This window comes from Bos taurus, chromosome 3 (assembly GCF_002263795.3).
Source record: "Bos taurus isolate L1 Dominette 01449 registration number 42190680 breed Hereford chromosome 3, ARS-UCD2.0, whole genome shotgun sequence".
NCBI lineage: Eukaryota > Metazoa > Chordata > Mammalia > Artiodactyla > Bovidae > Bos > Bos taurus.
Genome location: NC_037330.1, coordinates 1827341 through 1852853, shown reverse-complemented (window position 1 = coordinate 1852853; position 25513 = coordinate 1827341). Strand labels below are relative to the sequence as shown.

General features: G+C 39.5%; 1 protein-coding gene across 2 annotated transcripts in view; it reads left to right on the top strand.

Moving 5' to 3' along the window:
- MAEL (maelstrom spermatogenic transposon silencer) overlaps nt 1–23168 on the top strand; it is a 56609-nt gene extending 33441 nt beyond the window's left edge. Inside the window, exons 9-12 of one of the 2 annotated variants that reach the window (XM_005203442.5) lie at nt 17935–17997; nt 18732–18864; nt 22021–22096; nt 22630–23168. In XM_005203442.5, coding sequence (XP_005203499.1) covers nt 17935–17997; nt 18732–18864; nt 22021–22096; nt 22630–22817 — 460 coding nt within the window. In that variant the 3' untranslated portion in view covers nt 22818–23168. 2 annotated transcript variants of the gene reach the window in all.
- Nucleotides 23169–25513: the final 2345 nt, after the last annotated feature.

The window sequence follows — 25513 nt, the reverse complement described above, 5'->3', positions numbered from 1 at the left end:
GATGGCATCACTGACTCGATGGACGTGAGTCTGGGTGAACTCCAGGAGTTGGTGATGGACAGGGAGGCCTGGCGTGCTGCGATTCATGGGGTCGCAAAGAGTCGGACACGACTGAGCGACTGAACTGAACTTTGTTTGTTCTATGAAAGTTGACTTGATTAGACTTTCTAACTTTAATTGCATCAATTTTGGTAATCTGTACTTCCCTAGGAAATTATTCATTTCATGTAGGTTTCCAGGCTTATTTAAGTCTGCAAACTAAGTCTCTTATAATTTAAAATTCCTTGTTTCATTGGTTTCTTATATATTTGTGCTTCTGCTTTCCCCTCCTAAATCACACCTCGTGCATTGTCTTTTTTTTTTTAAACAGCAGGATTTCAATTTATAAGATCTAATTTTTTGTCCCTCATTCATTTCTGTTTTTGTATTCTTGGTACTTTGTGATTCTTTGTTTAGATTTGTGGGCTCAGTGTTAACCTTTTTGATTTTTTAATTGATAAGTCTTTTTAGTAGAGTGAATTTTCTCAGACATGGCTTTCAGTGCATCCCGTAAGTTGTTGACATAGCATTTTGTCATTTTTTTTTTTAATTCTGTAGTTCCAGCTCTCTTTAACCCAAGAGTTAATTTGAGGCTTTTAAATGTCCAGATGGAAAGAAAGCCTTTCTGATTTTTTGTTAGTAAACTTTAATGTCTTTGAATTCTGTTCAAAGTATTGTTTATAACATTTCTACCTTATGAAAGTTACCAGTGTTTTGCAAATTAAATAATCAATTTTTGGACTGTTTTATGGATATATGAGAACAATATGTATTTGTCAGGGTGCAACTTTTGACAAGTACCCGTAAGCTCTACATTATTATGTCATTTAAGCTGTGTTAGCTCTTTGTTTTTTCTCTGCTTGATCTGTTTTATATTGAAAATGGGGTGGTCTCATTACTATTGTTTATGCCTATGTCTTAGGACATCTCCTATAGTTAAAAGTGGTTGCTGTGTTATTTGATGCCTTTACAGAACAAGTTTGCTGAATCTTGATCTAGTAGATTGATCAAGGGCTCTTGGGAATGACAGTAACTGTGTTCTTGCGTGCTTAAAACTTTTTCCATTGATTTGCATTTTATTTCCTTGAGTTTTTAAAAAATACAGCTGTACTGTTATTGCTTTATGTTGTTATTTAGAAGTTTGGTCATTAAATTCTCTTGATTTTTTTTTTTTTTAATCTTTTTTGCCTGGAGACCTTAAGAATGATTTTTTTTCATCTTTAAACTCTAATAGTTTTTTAAGAAATGTATTTATTCATTTATTCCTTCTTGTGCTGGGTCTTTACTGCTGTGCGTGGGTTTCCTCTAGTTGTGGTGCACAGGCTTCTCACTGTGGTGGCTGCTCTCGTTGCGGAGCATGGGCCCTAGGGTGAGTGGGCTTCAGTAGTTGAGGCCCATGAGCTTAGTTGCCCCACCACATATGGACTCTTCCTGGACAGAGATTGAACCTATGCCTCCTGTTTTGGCAGGTGGATTCTCCACCACTGTCCCACCAGGGAAGTCCTAAAGTCTAACAGTTTCACTGGGGTATGTCTCTGAGTTCATTATTGCAGGTCAGTTTTCCCAGGTCTTTGGCAGCCCCTTTTAGTGTGCAGAATCAGGTCTTATTTCTGGATATTTTTCTTAGATTGTAGTGTAATATTTTTTTCTATTTCATTTTTCTTAAGGATGTCTGATATATGTATGTTTGGTTTATTTTACCTATCTTTATGGTCACTCTTTCTCACCCCTGTTTCATCTTTCATTAATCTCTTATTCTCATGTTAGTTTTCCAGTTTCTTTAGTTCTTCACTTCTCATTTGTATCTGTTCTTCCTTAGGTAGTTTGAAATTCAGTTATTTTCCTATATGATTTTTCTTTTCTGAGTTTTGTCAACCCTTATGTCTTATTTTTGTTCTTAGTTTTGAAGTTTCTTATTTAGGCCATGTTTTCATATTATCAGGATTTTTGTTTGAGGATATTTAATTCGTATATTAATAACAGTGTAGAATGTGTGTGTGGTCGCTAAGTAGTATCCAACTCTTTGCAACCCCATGGACTGCAACCCTCCAGGCTCCTCTGTCCATGGGATTTCCCAAGCAAAGGTACTGGAGTGGGTTGCCATTTTCTTTGTGCAGGAGATCTTCCTGACCCAGGGATCAAACGTGCATCTCCTGCATTGGCAGGTGGATTTTTATGTTGTTTTTTACTACTGAGCCACCCCGGAAGTCCTTGTTCTGTTATGGTGTTATGTTACAGTTTTCTTCTCCTTCGTGTTTTTTTTTTGGGGGGGGGGATGGGGGTTGGGCAGGAGTGAGGGTGGGGAGAGTTATCAGTGACAGTGATTCTCGTTTTCTGTTTTCTCCTGCAGTGGCTTTGTGTTGTTCCTTTGCATTTCTTGGACAGAGGTGGTTATTTCCGGTGGTTTGAAATGTATAGTTTAAGTGCTCCCTCTTCTGTCAGTGTAAAATAAAGTATGGTTTCTTTGAATGCTTTCAGGGCGGTGGGGGTGTGGTTATTTCTTTACTTTTTTTTTTTCTTCTGCTTTCCTTGTTCTGGAAAATATTAAATTTCCCCCCCTTTGCTTTTTTACCCCTCACACAATCTCTGAAGGACTTTTTCCTCTTGCCTTCTGCTGCCTAGAAACATTGCCTTCCAGGCCGCCTTCTAGAGTCTTCAGGCACTTTTAAATCCCTTTCCTGTAGTCAGTGCTCTGATCTTACCAGGATTCTGAATATTTATGGACCTCTTCATTGTGGGAATGATTATGATTTAATCTTGGGCTCTTCATTTCCCTTCTCTCTTCCCTCATGTTTTCTGGGCTCCACTCTCTATATGAAGTTATGTAAAGGCTTGGGTGTGAACTTGAGAAATGACTCCATTGGAAATTAAGAGGTGGTTTTTTTTCCCTCTATTTATAGGTAACTGATGCTTGTAGTCTTATAATGTTCTCTTAGTTATGCTGCAGGCCTGTACTTTGTTTTGTTTATTCTTGTTAGGCTTTAAGTTTATGGATGATGTATTGGGATATTTAGATTTATATACCATTGCCTCAGCCACTCACTAAAGTATGCCTAAAATTTCATATCCAGAATCATTGTCTGTGTTTTTAGACTTTATTGTCTCTGTGCCATCCAGAGTGGTAGTGCAGCATTTCTTAAAAGATAACTGCACTATTATCTCAGGATTTTCTACCAAGCCAGTGATAGACACCTTTTATGCAGATTTTGATGCTGGTTCTTTCTTGATCTTGTGAGATAATATCAATAGAAGATTTCAGAGACAAATCAATATTTTCTCAATGGTTTATTGACTAAAATTTTGAAAGATTACAGTTGTTAGATAATCAAGAATAATAAGCAAATATATATTCAAATGAGAAACAGAGTCACAGATACAGAAGGCAGACTAGAGTGGTTACCAAAGGGAAAGAGGGTGAAGGAGGAAGAAATTTAGGAGTATGGGATGATCAGATTCAAACTAATATATACATAATAGATACACAACAAGGATGTACTGTATGGCACAGGGAATTACTATACCATTATCTAGTAATAACCTGTAATGGAATATAATCTGTGAAAATACCAAATCACTATGCTGTGTACCTAAAACTCACACAATATTGTAAATCAACTATACTGCAATAAAAATAAAAATACTACATATGACTTCTTTGAAAAATAAAAAATTTGTACTTGTTTAGGCAATTTCCACTATTTCTAGACTGACCAATAGCAATTGTAGAATGCTTTACTTTGTATGTTGCATTTCACCTTCAGTTAAAATGTGAAAAAATCATTTTAGAATTGAAGAAACAGAGTTGAGTCTCAGATTATGTACGGGCTGCAACAGGAATAGTGTCGCTTTGGCGTAAGGCGTTTTGGGGGGTCTGTGCCATGGGATCCTATTAAAGACAGAACCATTACATAGAACTTTAAGCACTGTAATGACGCATTTCTTTGGAAAGGATGGATCTGCCTTTTCCTGAGCTTCATAATGTCGTATGATTCTGAATACATATATTCAGAAGATTTCAAATGGTATCTTACAAAGGAGTTCTGGTTTTAGTGGACAACAGAAACTGTTGTTAGAATCTGTTAGTTAATATAAGCTGATAGGACTCAGTTCATATAAGCTAGATATGACTCATTTCAAACACTGCTCTTAAACTTCTTAAAGTTTATGAAAATTTGTAGTAAATTTTTGATAAATATTGTCTCTACCTCCAGGAGAAATGGGTGGGTTTTATATTGGTGAAATTGAATACAGTTGCATAAAAACAGTAGCAAGAGTCTTAAACAGGCTGTTAATGACAATCATGTTATTTTGAAGGCTAGAATATTTATAACTTTTATAAATTCCCCCCATTCTCCTTGTTGTTTCCTGTCATAATTGTCCTTTGACTATGACCTGCTGACTGAAACAAGGCAGCTTTTATTTAATCAACAAATATTTACTAAGTATGTCCCAATAAGTGTCCTAGGCACTTACCAAACATATAGTGGTGAATGAGATTAATATGGTCTCTGCTTTCATGCAGCTCACAGTTAAGTGGGAAAGAGAAACATCCTGTTAAAAAAAAAAAAAAAAAAAGTGGTTTTAACTGTGATCAGTGATAAGGAAGTCAGCAGGGTACTATAGTAAGAAATACTGTGCAGAAAGGTAGACTGCTTCCTAGAATGTTAAGGAGACTTTTTTGATAACTTAACATTAAAACTGAGATCTTAAGCAAGAGGAGAGAAGCAGCCTTGCTAAAAATAGAAGGAACAGCATCCTGAGCAGAGGGTTGCAAAGACCTTGAGGTGAAAACTTGGTGTTTACTGGAAGCTGTTAGACAATCTGTGTGTCCCACTGGAGAGTTAGTGAGCAAAGGGGAGATTTCATAAGATGAGATGGAAGCAATAAGCAAGGACCATAAAGATAGGGCCTTGTTAGCTAAGGGAAAGAATTTTATCAAATTAGAGAATCAACAGGATTAGCTAAGATTTCTAAAAATTTGTGAGTATTTAACAAATGTATTAGGAGAGGTCAAGAAAGACAGTATGGAGCGTGTACTTATTAGTTATTTCTCTGGTCCATGTAAGAAATGACTTGAACAAGGATGATGACAGCAAAGTTAGGGCTGAGTAAGTAGCTGTCAGATTGGTCAAAATCAGTGGACCTTGCTGATGGGCTGGGTACAGGAAGAGAGGATGAAAAGAGGAAGACCTAAAGGCAGTGCACAGGTTTCTAGTGTAGACCTCAGAGTAGAGGAGGAAGTGAAAGAGGAGGAAGTTTAGAATATGTTGAGGCCCTGGTGAGGCAAGTTCTAGAAATAGTATGTAAGCAGCTGGTCGTTCTGGCCTAGAACTCAGTGGAAAAGTTTGGATAATGTCAGCATTCGTTTCACTATATTTCAGGCACTGTTCTGGATACTGAAGATGCAATGAAGAAAGCCAAATCCTCTGCCTAAATGGATCTTACAGGGTATAGATGAGATCATCTAGGCAGAGGATGCAGAGAGAAGGAGCCCAGCACAGAGCCCTCACAAACTCTGACATTTTCAAGCTGGGGAGAGATTGACTTTTTGATCTTCTAGAACCTTTCAGCCCACCGTTGCTGTCTATATAAATCATCATAGCCAATCATCAGTGTTAATGAGGGTTGAAGAGATGAAGAGAAAACCTAGGATTATAGATGCAGTAATTTCACAAATCTCACTGGGGTGCTTGTTGGTGGGGCAGAAGTGTTAGCTTGCTTTGTTTCCCTGGATTATCTCATCCTTTTGGGTTGGGAGTTGTGATCCTCCTCTTGTTGTTGAGTCACTCAGTCGTGTCTGACCCTGCGAACCCATGAATTGCAGCACTCCGGGCTTCCCTCTCCTCCATCTCCCTGTGATCTTCCTATGTGGACCTTTCTTGTGTTGCAGGCTTTCCTTGAATGTCTGATTGTCCTTGGCTCTGTTCACATTTTAGAATGAAGCTGTAAATAAGTGCTCACAGAATAAGTGATCTGTGTTGTCCAGTGGGGACTGTCAACTGACCAAGCTTTGCTAAGGGAAAGCAGACAAGGAGCTGGTTGTAAAGCTGGAGGTGGAATCATGAACTCCAGAATCGTGAGGGTTTTTCCCTGATTTCCAGCACCCATGCCTGCTGCCTACTTCTCCAAGAACAGGTCACTTCTGTGCATGGAGTCAGGGAAGTTAACTGTTCTCTGTACAGAAGAAGTCCAGTCTCATAGCTTGCCTCTGCTCTCTGGCCAGGGACATGTCCATGAGTTCAGAGCTTCTCCAGAGGTCCATAGGTAGATTCGCGCCTGTGCTGCCTATTCCCTGGGCACTGAAGGCTGGGACTTCGTTTGTCTAGTTCCATCGGTTATCACTCCTTCATTTACTTCCTATATCCTACAGATTTGTTAAACTCTCTTCCTTGGAGGCCTCTTCCTGTTTTCTCCTTTATTGTGGGCATCTACTACTATGACTGTTCGACTTTCATTTTGATAGGGTCTTAAGAGCAAGAGGAGAGAAATGTAGGCATCCTGAGCCAGAAGCATTCATAATTTTAAGAGGTGCAGTTTTCTATTTTGACATCACTTGAGAAGCTTTTTCTTAGTCCAACTTGAGGTTTTGATATTTAACAAATAAAACTTTTGTATATAAGGCATGAGACTAGGTTCTGTGGGAAACAAGGGAAAGAGTAACAGGATTGCCCTTGCCCTCAGAGTCTCCTGTCTGATAAGAGCAGTAAAGCACATTATGTGTGAGTTATATATGATAATTTCTGAAAATTCTTAAAGAATTTCAAAAGATTATGATAAATCACATGAGGGAGGAATTGCCTCATGTATTTAATATATGAAGTACTTTATAGAATAAATGTTTTACTTGCTTCTGGAAAGATGGATAGAATTTCTTTTTTTTTTTTTTTGATATTTATGATTTTTTTAATTTTATTTTTAAACTTTACAAATTGTATTAGTTTTGTCAAATATCAAAATGAATCCGCCACAGAATTTCTGTGAGCAGAAATTTGGGTTAAAGGGAGGACCTTTCCAAAAGAATAACATGGCCTGAGCAGTGATTCAGAGTTGAAAACACAGAAAGTCTGATTGAGAAAAAGCAGTGAGTCAGTTTGACTAGAGTAGAGGACATCAGTAACTGTCAGATGACGGTGGTTCCTGAGAAAGGGAAAGGCAGGCCTGTCCTTGAAAAGGAGGAAACTTAGCCCTGAAATAAGAGGAAAAGAGATCAGAGACCTTGGGATATCAAGGGAAGAGTGCAAAAGTCCTCTATGCTGCACATAATTTTAATGGATAAGATAGTTTTGAAACTTCAGGAGTGAGTTGCAGACTTAACAGACATACTCACTTATGATCTTAGGTTATTACTTTAGAGTGGAACTTCGTAAAGAAAGCACATTGGAAATGTATTAAAGTTGAAGCTAGATTTGAGGTTGCATAATGCATATTAGCATAACAGTATACAAAGTTCTGATTATTGACAGTTTTTAGAATGAATAGTCCTTTACTAGAAGATACATTCATCTTTTGGGATAATTTGGAGGAAGATCAGTAAGTATACATAAAACCAGATCAAAATAATGTCCTTTTTAACAGTATGATGAGATTTGGAGACATTTTTCCCTGGAGTCAGATTTTTCTGGGGTTTTTGTTGTTGTTATAATATTTTTAATTGCTTTCACTTAAAATATGATCTCCAATGGAAAATGTGTATATTAAGTAGGTGCTCTTGGGAATTAAGGTCTGAACAAGGGGCAAAACTAACTGGAAACTTAAAATTTCTTGATTCCACATGGACACGTGAGAACTAGGTTTAGTTTTCTTTTGTTTGTTTCTTATTGGAGTGTAGTTAACTTATAAGGTTGAGTTAGTTTCAGGTATACAACCTGGTGATACAGTTATAGATACATGTATCTATTCTTCTTCAGATTCTGTTTCCCATATAAATTATTACAGAGTATTGAGTAGAATTTCCCGTGCTGTACAGTAGGTCCTCCTTGGTTCTCTCTGGTACACAATAGTGTGTATGTGTTAATCCTAGCCTTCTAATTTATCCCTCCACCCTCACCTTTCCCCTTAGGTAATTGTAAGTTTATTTTCTAGCTCCGTGTGTCTGTTTCTGTTTTATAAATAAGTACATTTTTATATTTTTTTTAGATTCCACATACACTTAAATGGGCAAATGTCATATAATATTTGTCTTTCTCTGGCTTACTTCACTTAGATATGATAATATCTAGGCCATCCATGTTACTGCAAATGGCATCATTTCATTCTTTATGGCTGAGTAATATTTCATTGTGTGTGTGTATCACATTTTTGTCCGTTCTTCTGTTAATGGACATTTAGGTTGCTTCTGTGTCCTGGCTGTTGGAAATAGTGCTGCAGTGAACATTGGGGCACATGTATCTTTCTGAAATATCGTTTTCTCTGGAAATATGCCCAGGAGTAGGATTGTAGGATCATATGGTAGGTCTGTCTTTAGCGTTTTTAAGGAACCTTCATCCTCTTCTCCAAAGTGGTTATACCAACTTACGTTCCCCACCAACAGTGTATGAGCGTTCCCTTTTCTCCACACCCTCTCCAGCATTTATTGTTTGTAGAATTTTTGATGATGGCCATTCTGACCAGTGTGAGGTGAAACCTCTTCATAGTTTTGCTTTGCATTTCTCCAATAGTTAGTGATACTGAGCATATTTTAATGTGTTTGTTGGCCATCATTATGTCTTCTTTGGAGAACTTTCTGTTTAGGTCTTCTGCCCATTTTGTGGTTAGGTTGTTTGGTTTTGATACTGAACTTGCAAGAGCTGTTTGTATATTTTGAAGATTAATCCCTTGTTGGTTGCTTTGTTTGCAAATATTTTCTCACATTCTGGGTGTTGTCTTTTTGTCTTGTTTATGACTTTCTTTGCTGTGCAAAAACTTTTAGGTTTCATCAGGTCCCAGTTATTCTTTTTGTTTTTATTTTCTATATGAGGTGGGTCAGAAGAGAGATTGTGGTGATTTTTATGTAAGAGTTGTTCTACCTGTGTTTTCTTCTAAGTTTATAATAGTTGGTCTTACATTGAGGTCTTTAATCCATTTTATTTTTATGTATGATGCTAGAGAATGTTCTAATTTCATTTCCTTTACATTCCAGTTTTCCCAGCACCTCTCAATGAAGAGACTATCTTTTCTCCATTATATATTTTTGCCTCCTTCAGTTCAGTTCAGTTGCTCAGTCATGTCCGACTCTGTGACCCCATGGACTGCAGCACGCCAGGCCTCCCTGTCCATCACCAACTCCCAGAGTTTACTCAAACTCATGTACACTGAGTCAGTGATGCCAACCAACCGTCTCATCCTCTGTCGTCCCCTTCTCCTCCTTCCTTCAATCTTTCCCAGAATCAGGGTCTTTTCCAAGAGTCAATTATTTGCCCTCAGGTGGCCAAAGTATTGGAGTTTCAGTTTCAGCATCAGTTCTTCCAATGATTATTCGGGACTGATTTCCTTAAGGATGGACTGGTTGGATCTCCTTGCAGTCCAAGGGACTCTCAAGAGTCTTCTCCAACACCACAGTTCAAAAGCACCAATTCTTCGGTGCTCAGCTTTCTCTATAGTCCAACTCTCACATCCATACATGACTACTGGAAAAACCATAACACTGACTAAATGGATCTTTGCTGGCAAAATAATGTCTCTGCTTTTTAATATGCTATCTAGGTTGGTCATAACTTTTCTTCCAAGGAGCAAGCGTCTTTTAATTTCATGGCTGCAGTCACCATCTGCAGTGATTTTAGAGCCCCCCAAAATAAAGTCTTCTCACTGTTTCCACTGTTTTCCCATCTGTTTGCCATGAAGTGATGGGACCAGATGCCATGATCTTAGTTTTCTGAATGTTGAGTTTTAAGCCAACTTTTTCACTCTCCTCTTTCACTTTCATCAAGAGGCTCTTTGGTTCCTCCTCTTCACTCTGCCATAAGGGTGATGTCATCTGCATATCTGAGGTTACTGATATTTCTCCCTGGAATCTTGATTCCAGCTTGTGCTTCATCCAGTCCAGCATTTCTCATGATGTATTCTGCATATAAGTTAAATAAGCAGGGTGACAATATACAGCCTTGACGTACTCCTTTCCTGATTTGGAACCAATCTGTTCCATGTCCAGTTCTAACTGTTACTTCTTGACCTGCACTCAGATTTCTCAGGAGGCAGGTCAGGTGGACTGGTATTCCCATCTCTGTAAGAATTTTCCACAGTTTATTGTGATCCACAAAGTCAAAGGCTTTGGCATAGTCAGTAAGCAGAAATAGATGTTTTTCTGGAAGTCTCTTGCTTTTTTGATGATCCAGCAGATGTTGGCAATTTGATCTCTGGTTCCTCTACCTTCTCTAAATCCAGCTTGAATATCTGGAAGTCCACAGTTCACGTACTGTTGAAGCCTGGCTTGGAGAATTTTGAGCATTACTTTACTAGCGTGTGAGATGAGTGCAATTGTGCAGTAGTTTGAGCATTCTTTGGCATTGCCTTTCTTTGAGATTGGAATGAAAACTGACCTTTTCTAGTCCTGTGGCCACTGCTGAGTTTTCCAAATTTGCTGGCATATTGAGTGCAGCACTTTCACAGCATCATTTCAGAATTTGAAATAGCTCAACGGGAATTCCATCACCTCCACTAGCTTTGTTCATAGTGATGCTTTCTAAGGCCCACTTGACTTCATATTCCAGGATGTCTGGCTCTAGGTGAGTGATCACACCCTTGTGATTATCTTGGTCATGAAGATCTTTTTTGTACAGTTCTTTTGTGTATTCCTGCCACCTCTTCTTAATATGTTCAGCTTCTCTTAGGTCCATACCATTTCTGTCCTTTATCGAGCCCATCTTTGCATGAAATGTTCCCTTGGTATCTCTAATTTTCTTGAAGAGATCTCTAGTCTTTTGCATTCTATTGTTTTCCTCTATTCTTTGCATTGATCGCTGAGGAAGGCTTTCTTATCTCTCCTTGCTATTCTTTAGAACTCTCCATTTAGATGGGTGTATCTTTCATTTTCTCCTTTGCCTTTTGCTTCTCTTCTTTTCATGGTTATTTGTAAGGCCTCCTCAGACAACCATTTTGCTTCATGCATTTCTTTTTCTTGGGGATGGTCTTGATCACTGCCTCCTGTACAGTGTTATACACCTCCATCGATATTTCATCAGGCACTCTATCAGGTCTAATCCCTTGAATCTATCTCTCACTCCCACTGTATAATCATAAGGGAGTTGATTTAGGTTGTACCTGAATGGTCTAATGGGTTTCCCTGCTTTCTTGAGTTTAAGTATGAATTTGACAATAACAAGTTCATGATCTGAGCCACAGTCAGCTCCCGGTCTTGTTTTTGGTGACTGTATAGAGTGTCTCCATCTTTGGCTGCAAAGAATATAATCAATCTGATTTCAGTGTTGACCATCTGGTGATGTCCATCTGTGGAGTCTTATGTGTTGTTGGAAGAGGGTGTTTGCTATGACCAGTGCATTTTCTTGGCAGATTGTATTAGTCTTTGCTCTACTTCATTCTATTGGAGAAGGAAATGGCAACCCACTCCAGTATTCTTGCCTGGAGGATCCCAGGGACAGAGGAGCCTAGTGGGCTGCCATCTATGGGGTCGCACAGAGTCGGACATGACTGAAGTGACTTAGCAGCAGTAGCAGCTACTTCGTTCTGTACTCCAAGGCAAAATTTGCCTGTTACCAGGTATATCTTAACTCCCTACTTTTTCATTCCAGTCCCCTATAATGAAAAGGACATTGTTTTTGGGTATTAGTTCTAGAAAGTCTTGTAGGTCTTCATAGAACTGTTCAACTTCAGCTTGTTCAGCATTACTGGTCAGGGCATAGACTAGTATTACTGTGATATTGAATGGTTTGCCTTGGAAATGAACAGAGGTCATTCTGTCGTTTTTGAGATTGCATCCAAGTACTGCATTTCAGACTCTTGTTGACTATGATGGCTACTCCATTTCTTCTAAGGGATTCTTGCCCACAGTTGTAGATATAATAGTCATCTGAGTTAAATTCACCCATTCCAGTCCATTTTAGTTCATTGATTCCTAAAATCAGTGTTCAGTCTTGCCATCTCCTGTTTGACCATTTCCAATTTGCCTTGATTCATGGACCTAACATTCCAGGTTCCTATGCAATATTGCTCTTTACAGCTTCAAACCTTACCTCCATCACCAGTCACATCCAGAATGGAGTGTTGTTTTTGCTTTGGCTCCATCTCTTCATTCTTTCTAGAGTTATTTCTCCACTGATCTCCAGTAGCATATTGGGTACCTGCTGAGCTGGGGAGTTCCTCTTTCAGTGTCCTGTCTTTTTGCCTTTTCCTACTGTTCTGGGGTTCTCAAGGCAAACTGTTCATGGGATTCTCTCTTGCCTCCTGCTGTAAATTAATTGATCTAGGTGTGTGGGTTTATTTCTGGGCTTTCTGTCCTGTTCAGTTGATCTATAACTCTCTACTTGTGCCATTTATTGTTGTTACTGTTCAGTCACTAAGTCATGTCCAACTGTATGCGCTCCCATGGACTGCAGCACGCCAGGTGTCCCTGTCCTTCACTGTTTCCCAGAGTTTGCTCAAACTCACATCCATTGAGTCAGTGATGCCACCCAACCATCTTATCCTCTGTTTCTGTTTCTCCTTTGCCCTCAATCTTCCCCAGAATCAGGGTCTTTCCAGTGAGTTGACTCTTCACATCAGGTGCCCAAAGTATTGGAGCTTTAGCATATTCAAGGTTGATTTCCTTTAGGATTGACTGGTTTGATCTCATTGACGTCCAAGGGACTCTCAAGGGTCTTCTCCTGTACCACAGTTCAAAGGCATCGATTCTTCAGCACTCAGCCTGCCTTATGCAACTCTCACATCCATAGATGAGTACTGGAAAAACCATAGCTTTGACTAGATGGACCTTTGTCAGCAAAGTGATTTCTATACTTTTTAATACACTGTCTAGGTGTGTTGTGAGAAGGCTGTGGCACCCCACTCCAGTACTCTTGCCTGGAAAATCCCATGGATGGAGGAGCCTGGTAGGCTGCAGTCCATGGGGTCGCTAGGAGTCAGACACGACTGAGCGACTTCACTTTCAGTTTTCACTTTCATGCATTGGAGAAGGAAATGGCAACCCACTCCAGTGTTCTTGCCTGGAGAATCCCAGGGATGGGGGAGCCTGGCGGGCTGTGGTCTATGGGGTCCCACAGAGTCAGACATGACTGAAGTGACTTAGCAGCTTAGCAGCAGCAGGTTTATTGTAACTGTTCTTCCTGAGAGCAAGCATCTTTAAATTTTGTGGCTGCAGTCACCGTCTGCAGTGATTTGGAGCCCAAAAAAATAGAGTCTGTCACTGTTTCCCCATCTATTTGCCATGAAGTGATGGGACTGGATGTCATGATCTTTGTTTTTTGCATGTTGAGTTTCAAGCCAGCTTTTTCACTCTCCTCTTTCACCTTCATCAAGAGGCTCTTCAGTTCCTCTTCACTTCCTGCTGTTAAAGTGATACCATCTGCAAACCTGTGGTTGTTGATATTTCTCCCAGCAATCTTGATTCCAGGTTGTGATTCATCCACCCCAGCATTTTGCAGGATGTACTCTGCTTTGTATGTTAAATCAGCAGTGTGACAGCATATAGTCTTGATATAGTCCTTTCCTAGTTTGGAACCAGTCTGTTGTTCCATGTTCAGTTCTAACTGTTGTTTCTCGTCATGTGTACAGGTTTCTCAGGAGGCGTGTAATGTGGTCTGAGATTCCCATCTCATTAAGAATATTCCAGTTTGTTGTGATACACACAGTCAAAGGCTTTAGCATAGTCAGAGAAGCAGAAGTAGGTGTTTTTTTAAAATTCCCTTGCTTTTTCTATGATCCAGAGTATGTTGGCAATTTGAGATCTGGTTCCTCTGCCTTTTCCAGATCCAGCTTGTACATCTGGAAGTTCTCAATTCACATACTCTTGAAGTCTAGCTTGAACGATTTTGAGCATAATCTAGCTGGCGTGTAAAATGAGTACAATTGTACAGTAATTGTACATTCTTTGGCATTGCCTTTCTTTGGGATTGGAATGGAAACTGACACTTTCCACTCCCGTGGACACTGCTGAGTTTTCCAAATTTGCTGGCATAATGAGTGCAGCACTTTCAGAACATCATCTTTAAGGATTTGAAATAGCTTAGCTGGAAAGGCATCACCTCCACTAGCTTTGTTCATAGTAATGCTTTCTAAGGCCCACTTGACTTCACACTCCAGGATGTCTAGCTCTAGGTGAGTGATCACACCATCATAGTTATCTGGGTCATTAAGAGCTTTTTTTGTACAGATCTTCTGTGTAGTCTTGCCACCTCTTCTTAACCTCTTCTGCTTCTGTTAGGTCCTTGCCGTTTTTGTCCTTTATTGTGCCCATCTGTGCATGAAATGTTCCCCTTTGTATGAAATGCTTCCATTTTGCTTAAAGAGATCTCTAGTCTTTCCCATTCTGTTATATTCCTCTATTTCTTTGCATTGCTCACTTAAGAAGGCTTTCTTATATCTCCTTACTATTATCTGGAACTCTGCATTCAGTTGGGTATATCTTTCCCTTTCTCCTTTGCCTTTCACTTCTTTTCTCAGCTATTTGTAAGGCCTCCTCAGACAACCATTTTGCCTTTTTGCATTTCTCTTTCTTGGGGATGGTTTTGGTCACCACCTCCTGTACAGGGTCATGAACCTCTGTCCATGGTTCTTCAGGCACTCCTCTACCAGATCTGGTCCCTTGAGTCTATTAATCACCTCCACTGTATAAGCATAAGGGATTTGATTTAGGTCATTCCTGAATGTCTTAGTGGTTCTCCCTACTTTATTCAGCTTGAGCCTGAATTTTGCTATAAGGAGCTTATGATCTGAACCATAGTCAGCTCCAGGTCTTGTTTTTGCTGACTGTATAGAGCTTCTCCATCTTTGGCTACAAAGAATATAATCAGTCTGATGTCAGTATTGACCATCTGGTGATGTCCATGTGTGGAATCGCCTCTTGTGTTGCTGGAAAAGAGTGTTTTCTATGACCAGTGTGTTCTCTTGGCAAAACTCTGTTAGCCTTTGCCCTGCTTCATTTTGTACTCCAAGGTCAAACTTGCCTGTAATTCCAGGTGACTTCCTTCTTCCGCACTCCAGTCCCCTGTGATGAAAGGACACCTTTTTGGGTGTTAGTTCCAGTAGGTTCTGTAGGCCATCATAGAACCGTTCAGCTTCATGTTCTTCAGCATCAGTGATTGGGTCATTGACTTGGACAACAGACTGGTTCCAAATAGGAAAAGGAGTACGTCAAGGCTGTATATTGTCACCCTGCTTATTTAACTTACATTCAGATTACATCATGAGAAACGCTGGGCTGGAAGAAACACAAGCTGGAATCAAGATTGCTGGGAGAAATATCAATAACCTCAGATATGCAGATGACACCACCCTTATGGCAGAAAGTGAAGAGGAACTAAAGAGCCTCTTGATGAAAGTGAAAGAGGAGAGTGAAAAAGCTGGCTTAAAACTCAACATTCAGAAAACTAAGATCATGGCATCTGGTCCCATTACTTCATGGGAAATAGATGGGGAAAGAGTGGAAACTGTGTCAGACTTTATTTTGGGGGGCTCCAAAATCACTGCAGATGGTGATTGAAGCCAGGAAATTAAAAGACGCTTACTCCTTGGAAGGAAAGTTATGACCAACCTAGACAGCATATTGAAAAGCAGAGCTATTACTTTGCCAACAAAGGTCCGTCTAGTCAAGGCTATGGTTTTTCCAATGGTCATGTATGGGTGTGAGAGTTGGACTGTGAAGAAGGCTGAGCACTGAAGAATTGATGCTTTTGAACTGTGGTGTTGGAGAAGACTCTTGAGAGTCCCTTGGACAGCAAGGAGATCCAACCAGTCCATCCTAAAGGAGATCAGTCTTGGGTGTTCATTGGAAGGACTGATGCTAAAGCTGAAACTCCAATACTCTGGCCACCTCATGCGAAGAGTTGATTCATTGGAAAAGACCCTGATGCTGGGAGGGATTGGGGGCAGGAGGTGAAGGGGACGACAGAGGATGAGATGGCTGGATGGCATCACCGACTCGATGGACGTGAGTTTAAGTGAACTCCTGGAATTGGTGATGGTAGGGAGGCCTGGTGTGCTGCAATTCATGGGATCACAAAGAGTCAGACACGACTGAGCGACTGAACTGAACTGAACTGTGATATTGAATGGTTTGCCTTGGAATTGAGCTGAGATCATTCTAGCATTTTTGAGATGACACCAAGTACTGCATTTTGGACTCCTTTGTTGACTATGAGGGCTACTCCATTCCTTTAAGGTATTCTTGGCCACAGTTTTAGATATAATGATCATCTGAATTAATTCGCGTATTCCTTTCCATTTTAGTTTACTGCTTTCTAAAATGTCAGTGTTCAGTTTTGCCATCTTCTGTTTGACTACATTCATTTAATCTTGACTCATGGACCTAACATTTCAGGTTCCTACGCATTATTATTCTTTATAGCATCGGACTTGACTTTTACCACCAGACACATCCATCGCTGGGCATTGTTTCCGCTTTGGCTCAGCCTCTTGATTGCTTCTGGAGCTATTGCTCCACTCTTCCCAGTAGCATATAGGGCACCTACCCAGCTGGAGAGTTCATCTCTCAATTTCGTATCTTTTTGTCTTTGCATACTGTTCATGATGACTGTAGCTTTATAGTATAGTCTGAATCAAGGAATCTTATTTCTCCAGCTCTGTTTTTCTCTCAGGATTGCTTTGGCTGTTTGGGGTCTTTTGTATTTCCATAAAATATTAAGTCTTTTGTTCTTGATCTTCCATTGGTAATTTGACAGGGATTGTGTTGAATCAGTAGACTGAGGTGGTATTTTGACAATATTGATTCTTCCAGTCCAATAACATGGTTTATATTTCTGTTTGTTGATGTCATCTTAGATTTTTTAATCAGTATCTTCTAGTTTTTGAACTTCAGTCCTTTTGCCTCCTTAGGTAGGTTTATTTTTAGGTGTTTTTTATTCTTTCTGATGTAATGATAAATGAGATTATTTCCTTCTCCTTATCTTTAGTGGTTAGTAGATAGACATGCAGTACTTACTGTTTACCGTGTTTATAATTTTTAAATGGAGATTCATGCTAAGTTGAGGCAAGCCTCCTATTGGATTGGCCAAACAGTTTGTTCATCTTTCAGAAAGCCCCAAACAAACTTTTTGGCCAACCCAGTATTATGCAGGTAATGCTGTTCTGAGTCTCAATAGACTTTGGCACTCGGGGGAAAGATATATGCAGGTTTATAGTGCTTCTTGTATGTATGTTGTTGGTCATTTTAACATCACTGCCTGAAGTCTTCACTCAAACATTCTCTTTCTAGTCATACCTTCCCTGCCTAACTTATCTAAAATGTCACCCTTCTGTAGCATTTCATATCACCTTTTTGTTTTTTTTCCTTCTTAGAACTTATCATCTAACTTACTATATGTTATATCTACATATCTTTAATCTGACTTCCCCATTAGAAAGTAAGTTTTGTGTGCCTAAGTGTGTTTCACTCAATGCTGTATCCCTAATGCCTAGAACAAGCCTGGTAAGTCGTATGTATTCATTAAATGCTTGTTTTATGAATGCTTGCTAACCATAGTCACTAAATGTCTCCTGAACTCTCAGTTTATTTCCAGGTAAAATTTGTCTTTTATAGTTGTGTGTTATTTGCAATATATCATGAATCTGCATCTGAGGAAGTAATGTAAAAAACTTGTTTTTTAAAAAACCTATTTTGTATGTTAAATTAGAAATTTTAGTATTTGAGTAATAATTGGAATCATTTAAGAAAAACTGACCCTAAGTAAGTTTGAAATTTAGCACATGAAAACTCATTAGATCAGGATATTAAAGTCTTTTTTTGTACAGGTGCAAGTGGCATGAAGAAAATGATATTCTCTTCTGTGCTTTAGCTGTTTGCAAGAAAATTGCGTAAGTTAAGAGTGTCTTCATAATACTCTAATCTGCACTGAATTCTTTGCAACTTTCCTTGTTGCTTTGACATATAGGATGCATCACTCCTCACCTCTGTTTCCACAGTTCCCTTTTAAAACAAGCGCTTTTTAAAATCATGTTACTTTTATTATCACTGTTACTACTTGTTGGTTGTAGTTACCACCTGAGCAATTTGACTGACCCTTCAGAGGCACTTAAGCTGAATTTTTCCTTCTAGGATTCCAATAGCAAAATCCCCTACTGTCATTAAGAACAGCACTTCCTTGTGAAGGTGCTCAAAAAATATAGACCCTTTTCTCCTCCTTTTGTCAGGAAGGTACTTGCAGCCTCAGATCTCTAGGTGCTCTGTTGATCACTTTATACAGCTGCTGATAGTTGGTCTGAGAATGAATAAGTGTTTAAGTATTAGCCCTCCTTCTGGTGTTGTTTCTTCCTGACTTAAGTATACGAGAATTCTGGTAATCTTTACACCCATTCCTGTTCTCTCATAATGAGGCTGATATTATATTTGCTAATCAAAGTATTGGTTACCACTGATGTACAATTTTATATGTGCTGCTACCAATTCCCATTTTTATTCAAATCTCTAAATTTATTTTTTCCAAGATTTACAATATCTCTCACATTGTTAGAAATTTTTAAAATGTGACTGCTGTTTAAATGAATTAGATAAGATTCTGATAATGAACATTTTGAATTCCTTTTTAAAGGTACTGCATCAGTAATTCTCTAGCCACTCTCTTTGGAATCCAGCTCACAGAGGCTCATGTACCGCTTCAAGATTACGAGGCCAGCAATAGTGTGACACCCAAAATGGTTGTGTTGGATGCAGGGCGTTACCAGGTAAGGAGCTGACTCTGGTGGCTGCTAGTTTCTTAGGTCCTGCTCAGTGTGGTCCTGGTCCATAACAGATAACGAGCTTTCCTTTTTTGGTTCTCTCTTCTCTCAAAAGTTTTTTTAATCCTTCATGGAATGTCAGTTTTTAATCCAGTTGAATTTTGCATAAGATCATTTTCTTTCCTGGTGTATTTTTTCCTCTGGGGGACATTTGGCATTAGTCTTTATACAAAACACATTCAAACATTTATTCAAAAAATTATACACATTTTTGAAGTAGATATTTTAAGTACGAGACCTGATTCAGGATTTGATTAGAGGCTAATATAATTTCTCTACCACCTCTCTTCCCTCCTTGCTATTTACTTACTCGTAGGCCTCGCTATACTGCTGAGAGCATAGCAGTTAAGAGTATGGGCTCTCTAGTTAGAATTCCTGAATTTCACTTCAGGCTCTGCTACATATAGGCTGTGTTACTGCGAGTTATTTGAACTTTCTGTGCTGATTTCTTATCTGTAGAACAATAATAATAATGAGCTAGTAGTTGTAGGGTTGAATGTAGCAGTATACGAAAGTACCAAAAATTCTGCCTTAGAATATAGTAGATAATAAATAAGTATTGTTATTTTAAAATAGTCAATAAAATAGTGAAAGGGGAACCCCAAAATGGAATGAATGATTGATACAGATAACTACTAGTATCAATCTCAAAGGCACTACTTATGCTTAGCAAAAGCACCAGTCTCAAAAGGTTATATACTGTATGATTCCATTTATGTGACATTCTTGAAAATGCAAATGATAACGATGGACATGTCAGTGGCTCCCAGAGGGTGGGGGAGGGTGTGTCTGTAAAAGGGATAGTGTGAGGAAGGTTTTTGAGGTGATAGGATGGCTCTGTCTCCTAATTGCCGTGGTGGTTTCACAGATCTCTTTGTTAAAACTCAGAAATGTAAACCCCACCAAAAGTCTGTCTTAGTTGTGTGATAATTTTAAAATCTGGGCAAAACTGTTCTCTTGCTGTATTGTTAACCCTTAGCGCAGTAATTCTTCACTAGGGCCCATTTTTGCGCTGTTCAGGAGACATTGGCAACACTTGGAGACATTTTTGGTTGTTACAGCTGGGAATGGGGCGCTGCTGGCCTCTAGTGAGTAGATACCAGTAAGCCTGCTAAACACTTGATAATGTACAGTGAAAGAAAGTGAAAGTTGCTCAGTCGTTTCCAACTCTTTGCGACCCCATGGACTATATATATAGTCCGTGGAATTCTCCAGGCCAGAATACTGGAGTGGGTACCCTTTCCCTTCTCTAGGGGATCTTCCCAGTCCAGGCATCAAACCCAGATCTCCTGCATTGCAGGCAGATTCTTTGCCAGCTGAGCCACAAGGGACAGGACAGCCTTCTAAACAAAATATTACTTAGCCTAAAAATGTCAGTAGTATCCAGGATGAGAAGCCCTGCCTTAGCCCCATCTCCGCCGTCTGTGCTGAGACTACCAGGTTTCGTCTCATTGTCCCCCCTTCCATTGTTAGCATCAGTCACTATGCAAGCTCAGGACACCTAGAGCCTCGCTCCATTTCCCAGACTCATCTTACTAGGCTGATTCTGTATTCAGCCCTCCCCAACTCCTGGAAAACTGTGTGTCTTCTCAACCTCAGTTATCAACAAAATCTTGTATCATCAGCCTCCTCTGGGGAAGGCCTGTTTTCCTCCTTGATTCTAACTAAAATGTTACTGTCCTCTAAAGACACTGCTTCCCTGTTAGCTCTTTAAAATGGTGACCTTTTTTTCCCCTCATTTATTGTGGGCCTAGATTTGAGGTAGTTGTCCTTATTTAACTTCGTGGTCTCCAGACTTCCTAACTTTTCCCTAAAACCCCTAGGCTTTGAATCTCATGCCATTCAGGCTGATAGCCCCTTTTTGGAGTCCATAGGCCTCTGAGTTGGACATCTCCATTCTTTTATTGAGGCAGAAAATCAGACAGTATTGCTGTCAGAATTCTTGATTTCAGTTTCCCCATAGATCTTTCTAATTGCCTGATATTTCAGTTCCTTGACTTTCCCTTCTCCAGTGGCGCTATCTCCTGCCATCCATCAAATATCCACTCCCATGATAGTCTAGGTCCCGGTGGAATCTTCCCACAATCTCAGTTTCAAGCATCCTACTCTCCTACCACCGCTGTCTTTCTCTGGTACCTCAGTGCCAACAGCTCTTTCACCTTGACTGAGACCTTCTATGTCCCCACTATTTGGAAGCTCTCCTTCGCAGGGTCACTGCATTGCACAACTCTGGGGGTCCATTCACACGTGGACAGTGCTGCACTCTCTCCTCACCTTGCCCTTCACCTCCTTCCTTCCCTGTTTAGATTCCTTGCTCTGTTATTTCCACTCACTTGCACTGTCAACTCCATTGGCCTTTCATTCTTCATCATACTTGGTTAATAAACACTAACCCTGATTAAATCAGCTTTTTTACCTACTCTGTTCTTATACATTTGAAAAGAAACTACCATACTGACTGGTATTATTTAATATCTATCAGCACCAACTTCAAGTGAGCCCTTAGCGGTGCGTGGCAGTTGTCCATTTCTCTGGTTTGATTAATCTTCCTCTCTCCTAGACAGTTATTTCTCATCTTTTCTCACTTGAAACTTCCATCACCTCTTCCTTCATCCTTGTTCTAGCTGATGCTTTTATCCCCTCCTTCTCCGAGGAAATAGAAGCAATTAAGAGGTTTTCCATGTATTCCTACCATTACATTCACCATACACTCTGCTTTAATGCATGAATTGTCTATGTTTCTATCTAAGGCTAATCCTTCTATTTCTATATATCCTGTTATCTTACCTACCTGAGGACATGGCTCTAATGGTTTTATACTGTTTCCTTCATCACTAGGGTTTCTTTCTTTTCTGAGTCATTCTTATTAGAAACATTATATGATCTCATATTTAAAAATAAAAACCCTTTTTTATGCTATAATTTCCCCCTCAAAGATTTCCTTCTGCTTTTCCTTTTACAACAGTACTCTTCAAAAGTTGATCAGACATTAGAAAGTGGGTGTTAGTTTGTATTTAAGGAGTAATTTGAAATAGATGATCCAATAATAAGAAATAAATGTTTCCCACTGTTTTTTGTTTGTTGGTTGCTTTTTACTTATAGAAGCTAAGGGTTGAGAGTCCAGGATTCTCTCATTTCAGCTCTTCTAATCAAGAACAAAGATCAAACACACCCACTGGTAAGCATCTTTTGTTTAATAAGGCACCTCAAAAAGTTAGGGTCTTTCTAAGATCCCAGGGTATGGTACTTAAACCAGTTCCAGAATGGCTTTAGGACATCAGAATCTTGAATTGGGAGTTTTACCTGTCAAAAACACTTCATTTGGATATGTGTGGCTTTTTATCACTTTGATAAAATTTAACTTACTCTTCAGAATTTTGTTCAGGGCATTTAAAATAAAGCCTGTTACTCTTGTAGCAGCTATTGTTTTATAGTTTTGATGTGAGGGTGTCTTTGGGGAAATGGGAAAGTTTAAAAAAGCTAGTGACATAAATTTTCAAATGGTCCCTGAAGAACTTCAATTAAGATTTCCAGGACTTAAAAAAAATATTCAGCCTTTTGGCATCTACTCTTAAGAATTATCTCCCCTTTTGATGATCTGTTTAATCATGGTTTAGTGAAAGGCGTGCAGTAGGATGAATCAACTGAGAAAGCTGTTTATAATAAGACTAAAATTGCTACATTTCTTTTCTTGTATTTTTAATATCCTAGGTGACTACCCATCTGGGGTGAAAATCTCTGGCCAAAACAGCAGTGTTCGGGGAAGAGGGATTACCCGCTTACTAGAGAGCATCTCCAGTTCCTCCAGCAATATCCATAAATTCTCCAACTGTGAGACTCCAGTCTCACCTTACACATCCCCAAAACACGGATACAAATCTTTCTCTTCCTTATCTTAATGATGGTACATTTTTCAATTTCTGGAAAAATAACAGGGCCAACTTCCCTTCTGACTATAGTCATATATTAAACAGATGACATCAATGATAAATGTCATTACTATAAAAACTACTTAATTTGTAAGGAAATTCTGTTTCATGGATTAAAAATAATTGTGGTTGGAGAAGATCTTGGCATTTTTGCTTTTTTCTTTAGGGCTTGTTCTACTTTCTGACTGTATTATGGGAATGCCATTAAAGTTTTGAGTCCTGTAATAAAACCAGCATTTTAAGAGTTGTGCTTTTGGGAATGTTATATTTTTGTATCTTTTCCTCCACAATAAAGGTATTGAATATCTGTTATGAAAGATTTTTAAATAGTTTTATGTATTTCTTTCCATTATGAAATGTGGAATGGTACCCTTGAGACCAGCTCTTTTCATTGCAAATATCTAAAAAAAAATTAGTCTTTAACAAAAATACTTTTTCTACTTAAAGTCTTTGAAACATGCTGACTTTGGCAAAAGTCATCTGAAGAATGAGAAACCAAAAGGAGATTATGTCATTTTCCCCAAATCACATGGCTGGACAGTGACCAGATTCCAGGTTTACTTGACCACAAGGCCTTCTGCATATTCCAAGCAGATATATTTTGAGTCAAGAATTTGGCCTGTTTGTGACTGACTTAAACTGGCTCATGTTCTCTCCTTGGGCTATTATATAGCCCTGGAGTAGGAGAAGAGATGAAGTAACCCTTTTTTCTTGGAACCATAGTAAGACAGTATGGTCTTACTATGACAGAAAGAGCAATCTAATTTAGGTCTATTATATAGCCCTGGAGAAGGCAATGGCACCCCACTCCAGTACTCTTGCCTGGAAAATCCCATGGACGGAGGAGCCTGGTGGGCTGCAGTCCATGGGGTCACTAAGAGTCAGACACGACTGAGCAACTTCACTTTCACTTTTCACTTTCATGCATTGGAGAAGGAAATGGCAACCCACTCCAGTGTTCTTGCCTGGAGAATCTCAGGGACGGGGGAGCCTGGTGGGCTGCCGTCTCTGGGGTCACACACAGTTGGACACGACTGAAGCGACTTAGCATAGCATAGCATAGCATAGCATAGCATAGCATATAGCCCTGGAGTAGGAGAAGAGATATAGTAACCCTTTTTTCTTGGAACCGTAGTAAGACCATAGATGGCAGTATGGTCTTACTATGGCAGAAACAGCAATCAAATTTAGGTCTGTTTGACTCAAAACCCAGGAGAATTACTTGGACTCTAATTTTTCTCAATAGCCGTATTCTCCTTTACTACTGAGTACCTACATTGTGGAGATACACCCACCCGCACACATTTACACAAATATACACACACATCTTGTAAACTTCTTAATAACCACTCTGAAGAAGCTGATACTTCATTCCATCTTACACACACAGGTGGCACAGTGGTAAAGAATCTGTCTGCCAGTGCAGGAAATAAAAGAGAAGCAGGTTTGATCCCTGGGTTGGGAATATCCCCTGGAGAAGGAAATGGCAACCCACTCTAGTATACTTGCCTGGAAGACTCTATGGACCGAGGAGCCTGCTGGGTTACAGTCCATGGAGCCTCAGAGTCAGACACGACTGAGTGACAGAGCCCATACGTGCAACTCAGATATTCAGGTCATACAGCTACTCTGTGGAAGAAATGTTAACCATGTCTGCCTCCAAAGACTGTGTTACTCATATCCTCACTGTCTTTTACCTCCTTTTCTTCTGTCTGATATCAGATCTTTAAACAAGGAACAGTTATTGAATGTACCTTTATATATTGCATTTTCTACTAGCAGATTGGTTTTTTTTTTTTTCACTGATAGTATTTTTTTTCTTTAATAGAAAATTATTTAATTAGTATACCTTCATAAGCTATGAGACCATTTTATCTTTCTTCAAAATCAGTATGTTGACAGTAATTGAGTTCAGTCATTCAGTCATGTCTGACTCTGCGACCCCACAGACTGCAGCACGCCAGGCCTCCCTGTCTTTCACCATCTCCCAGAGCTCACTCACACTCACGTCCATTGGATCAGTGATGCCATCCAACCAACTTGTCCTCTCCTCCCTTCTCCTCCTGCCTTCAGTCTTCCCCAGCATCAGGGTCTTTTCCAAGAAGTAGGCTCTTCTCATCAAGTTGTCAAAGTATTGGAGCTTCAGCATCAGCTTCCAATGAATATTCAGGGTTGACTTCCTTTAGGATTGACTGCTTTACTCTCCCTGCAGTTCAAGGGACTCTCAAGAGTCTTCTCCAAACCCATAATTCGAAAGTGTCAGTTCTTTGGTACTCAGACTTCTTTATGGTCCAACTCTCAGATCCATACTGGAAAAACCATCGCTTTGACTAGGTGGACCTCTGTTGGCAAAGTAATGTTTGTTTTTTAATATATTGTCTAAGTTGGTCATAGCTTTGCTTCCAAGGGGCAAGCATCTTTTAATTTCATGGCTGCAGTCACAATCCACAATGATTTTGGAGCCCAAGAAAATAAAAGCTGTCACTGTTTGCATTGTTTCCCCATCCATTTGTCATGAAACAATGGGACCAGATGCCATGATCTTCGTTTTTTGAATGTTGAGATTTTAATCAGCCTTTTCACTCTCCTCTTTCACTTTCATCAAGAGGCTCTTTAGTTCCTTCACTTTCTGCCATAAGGGTGGTGGCATCTGTGTATCTGAGGTT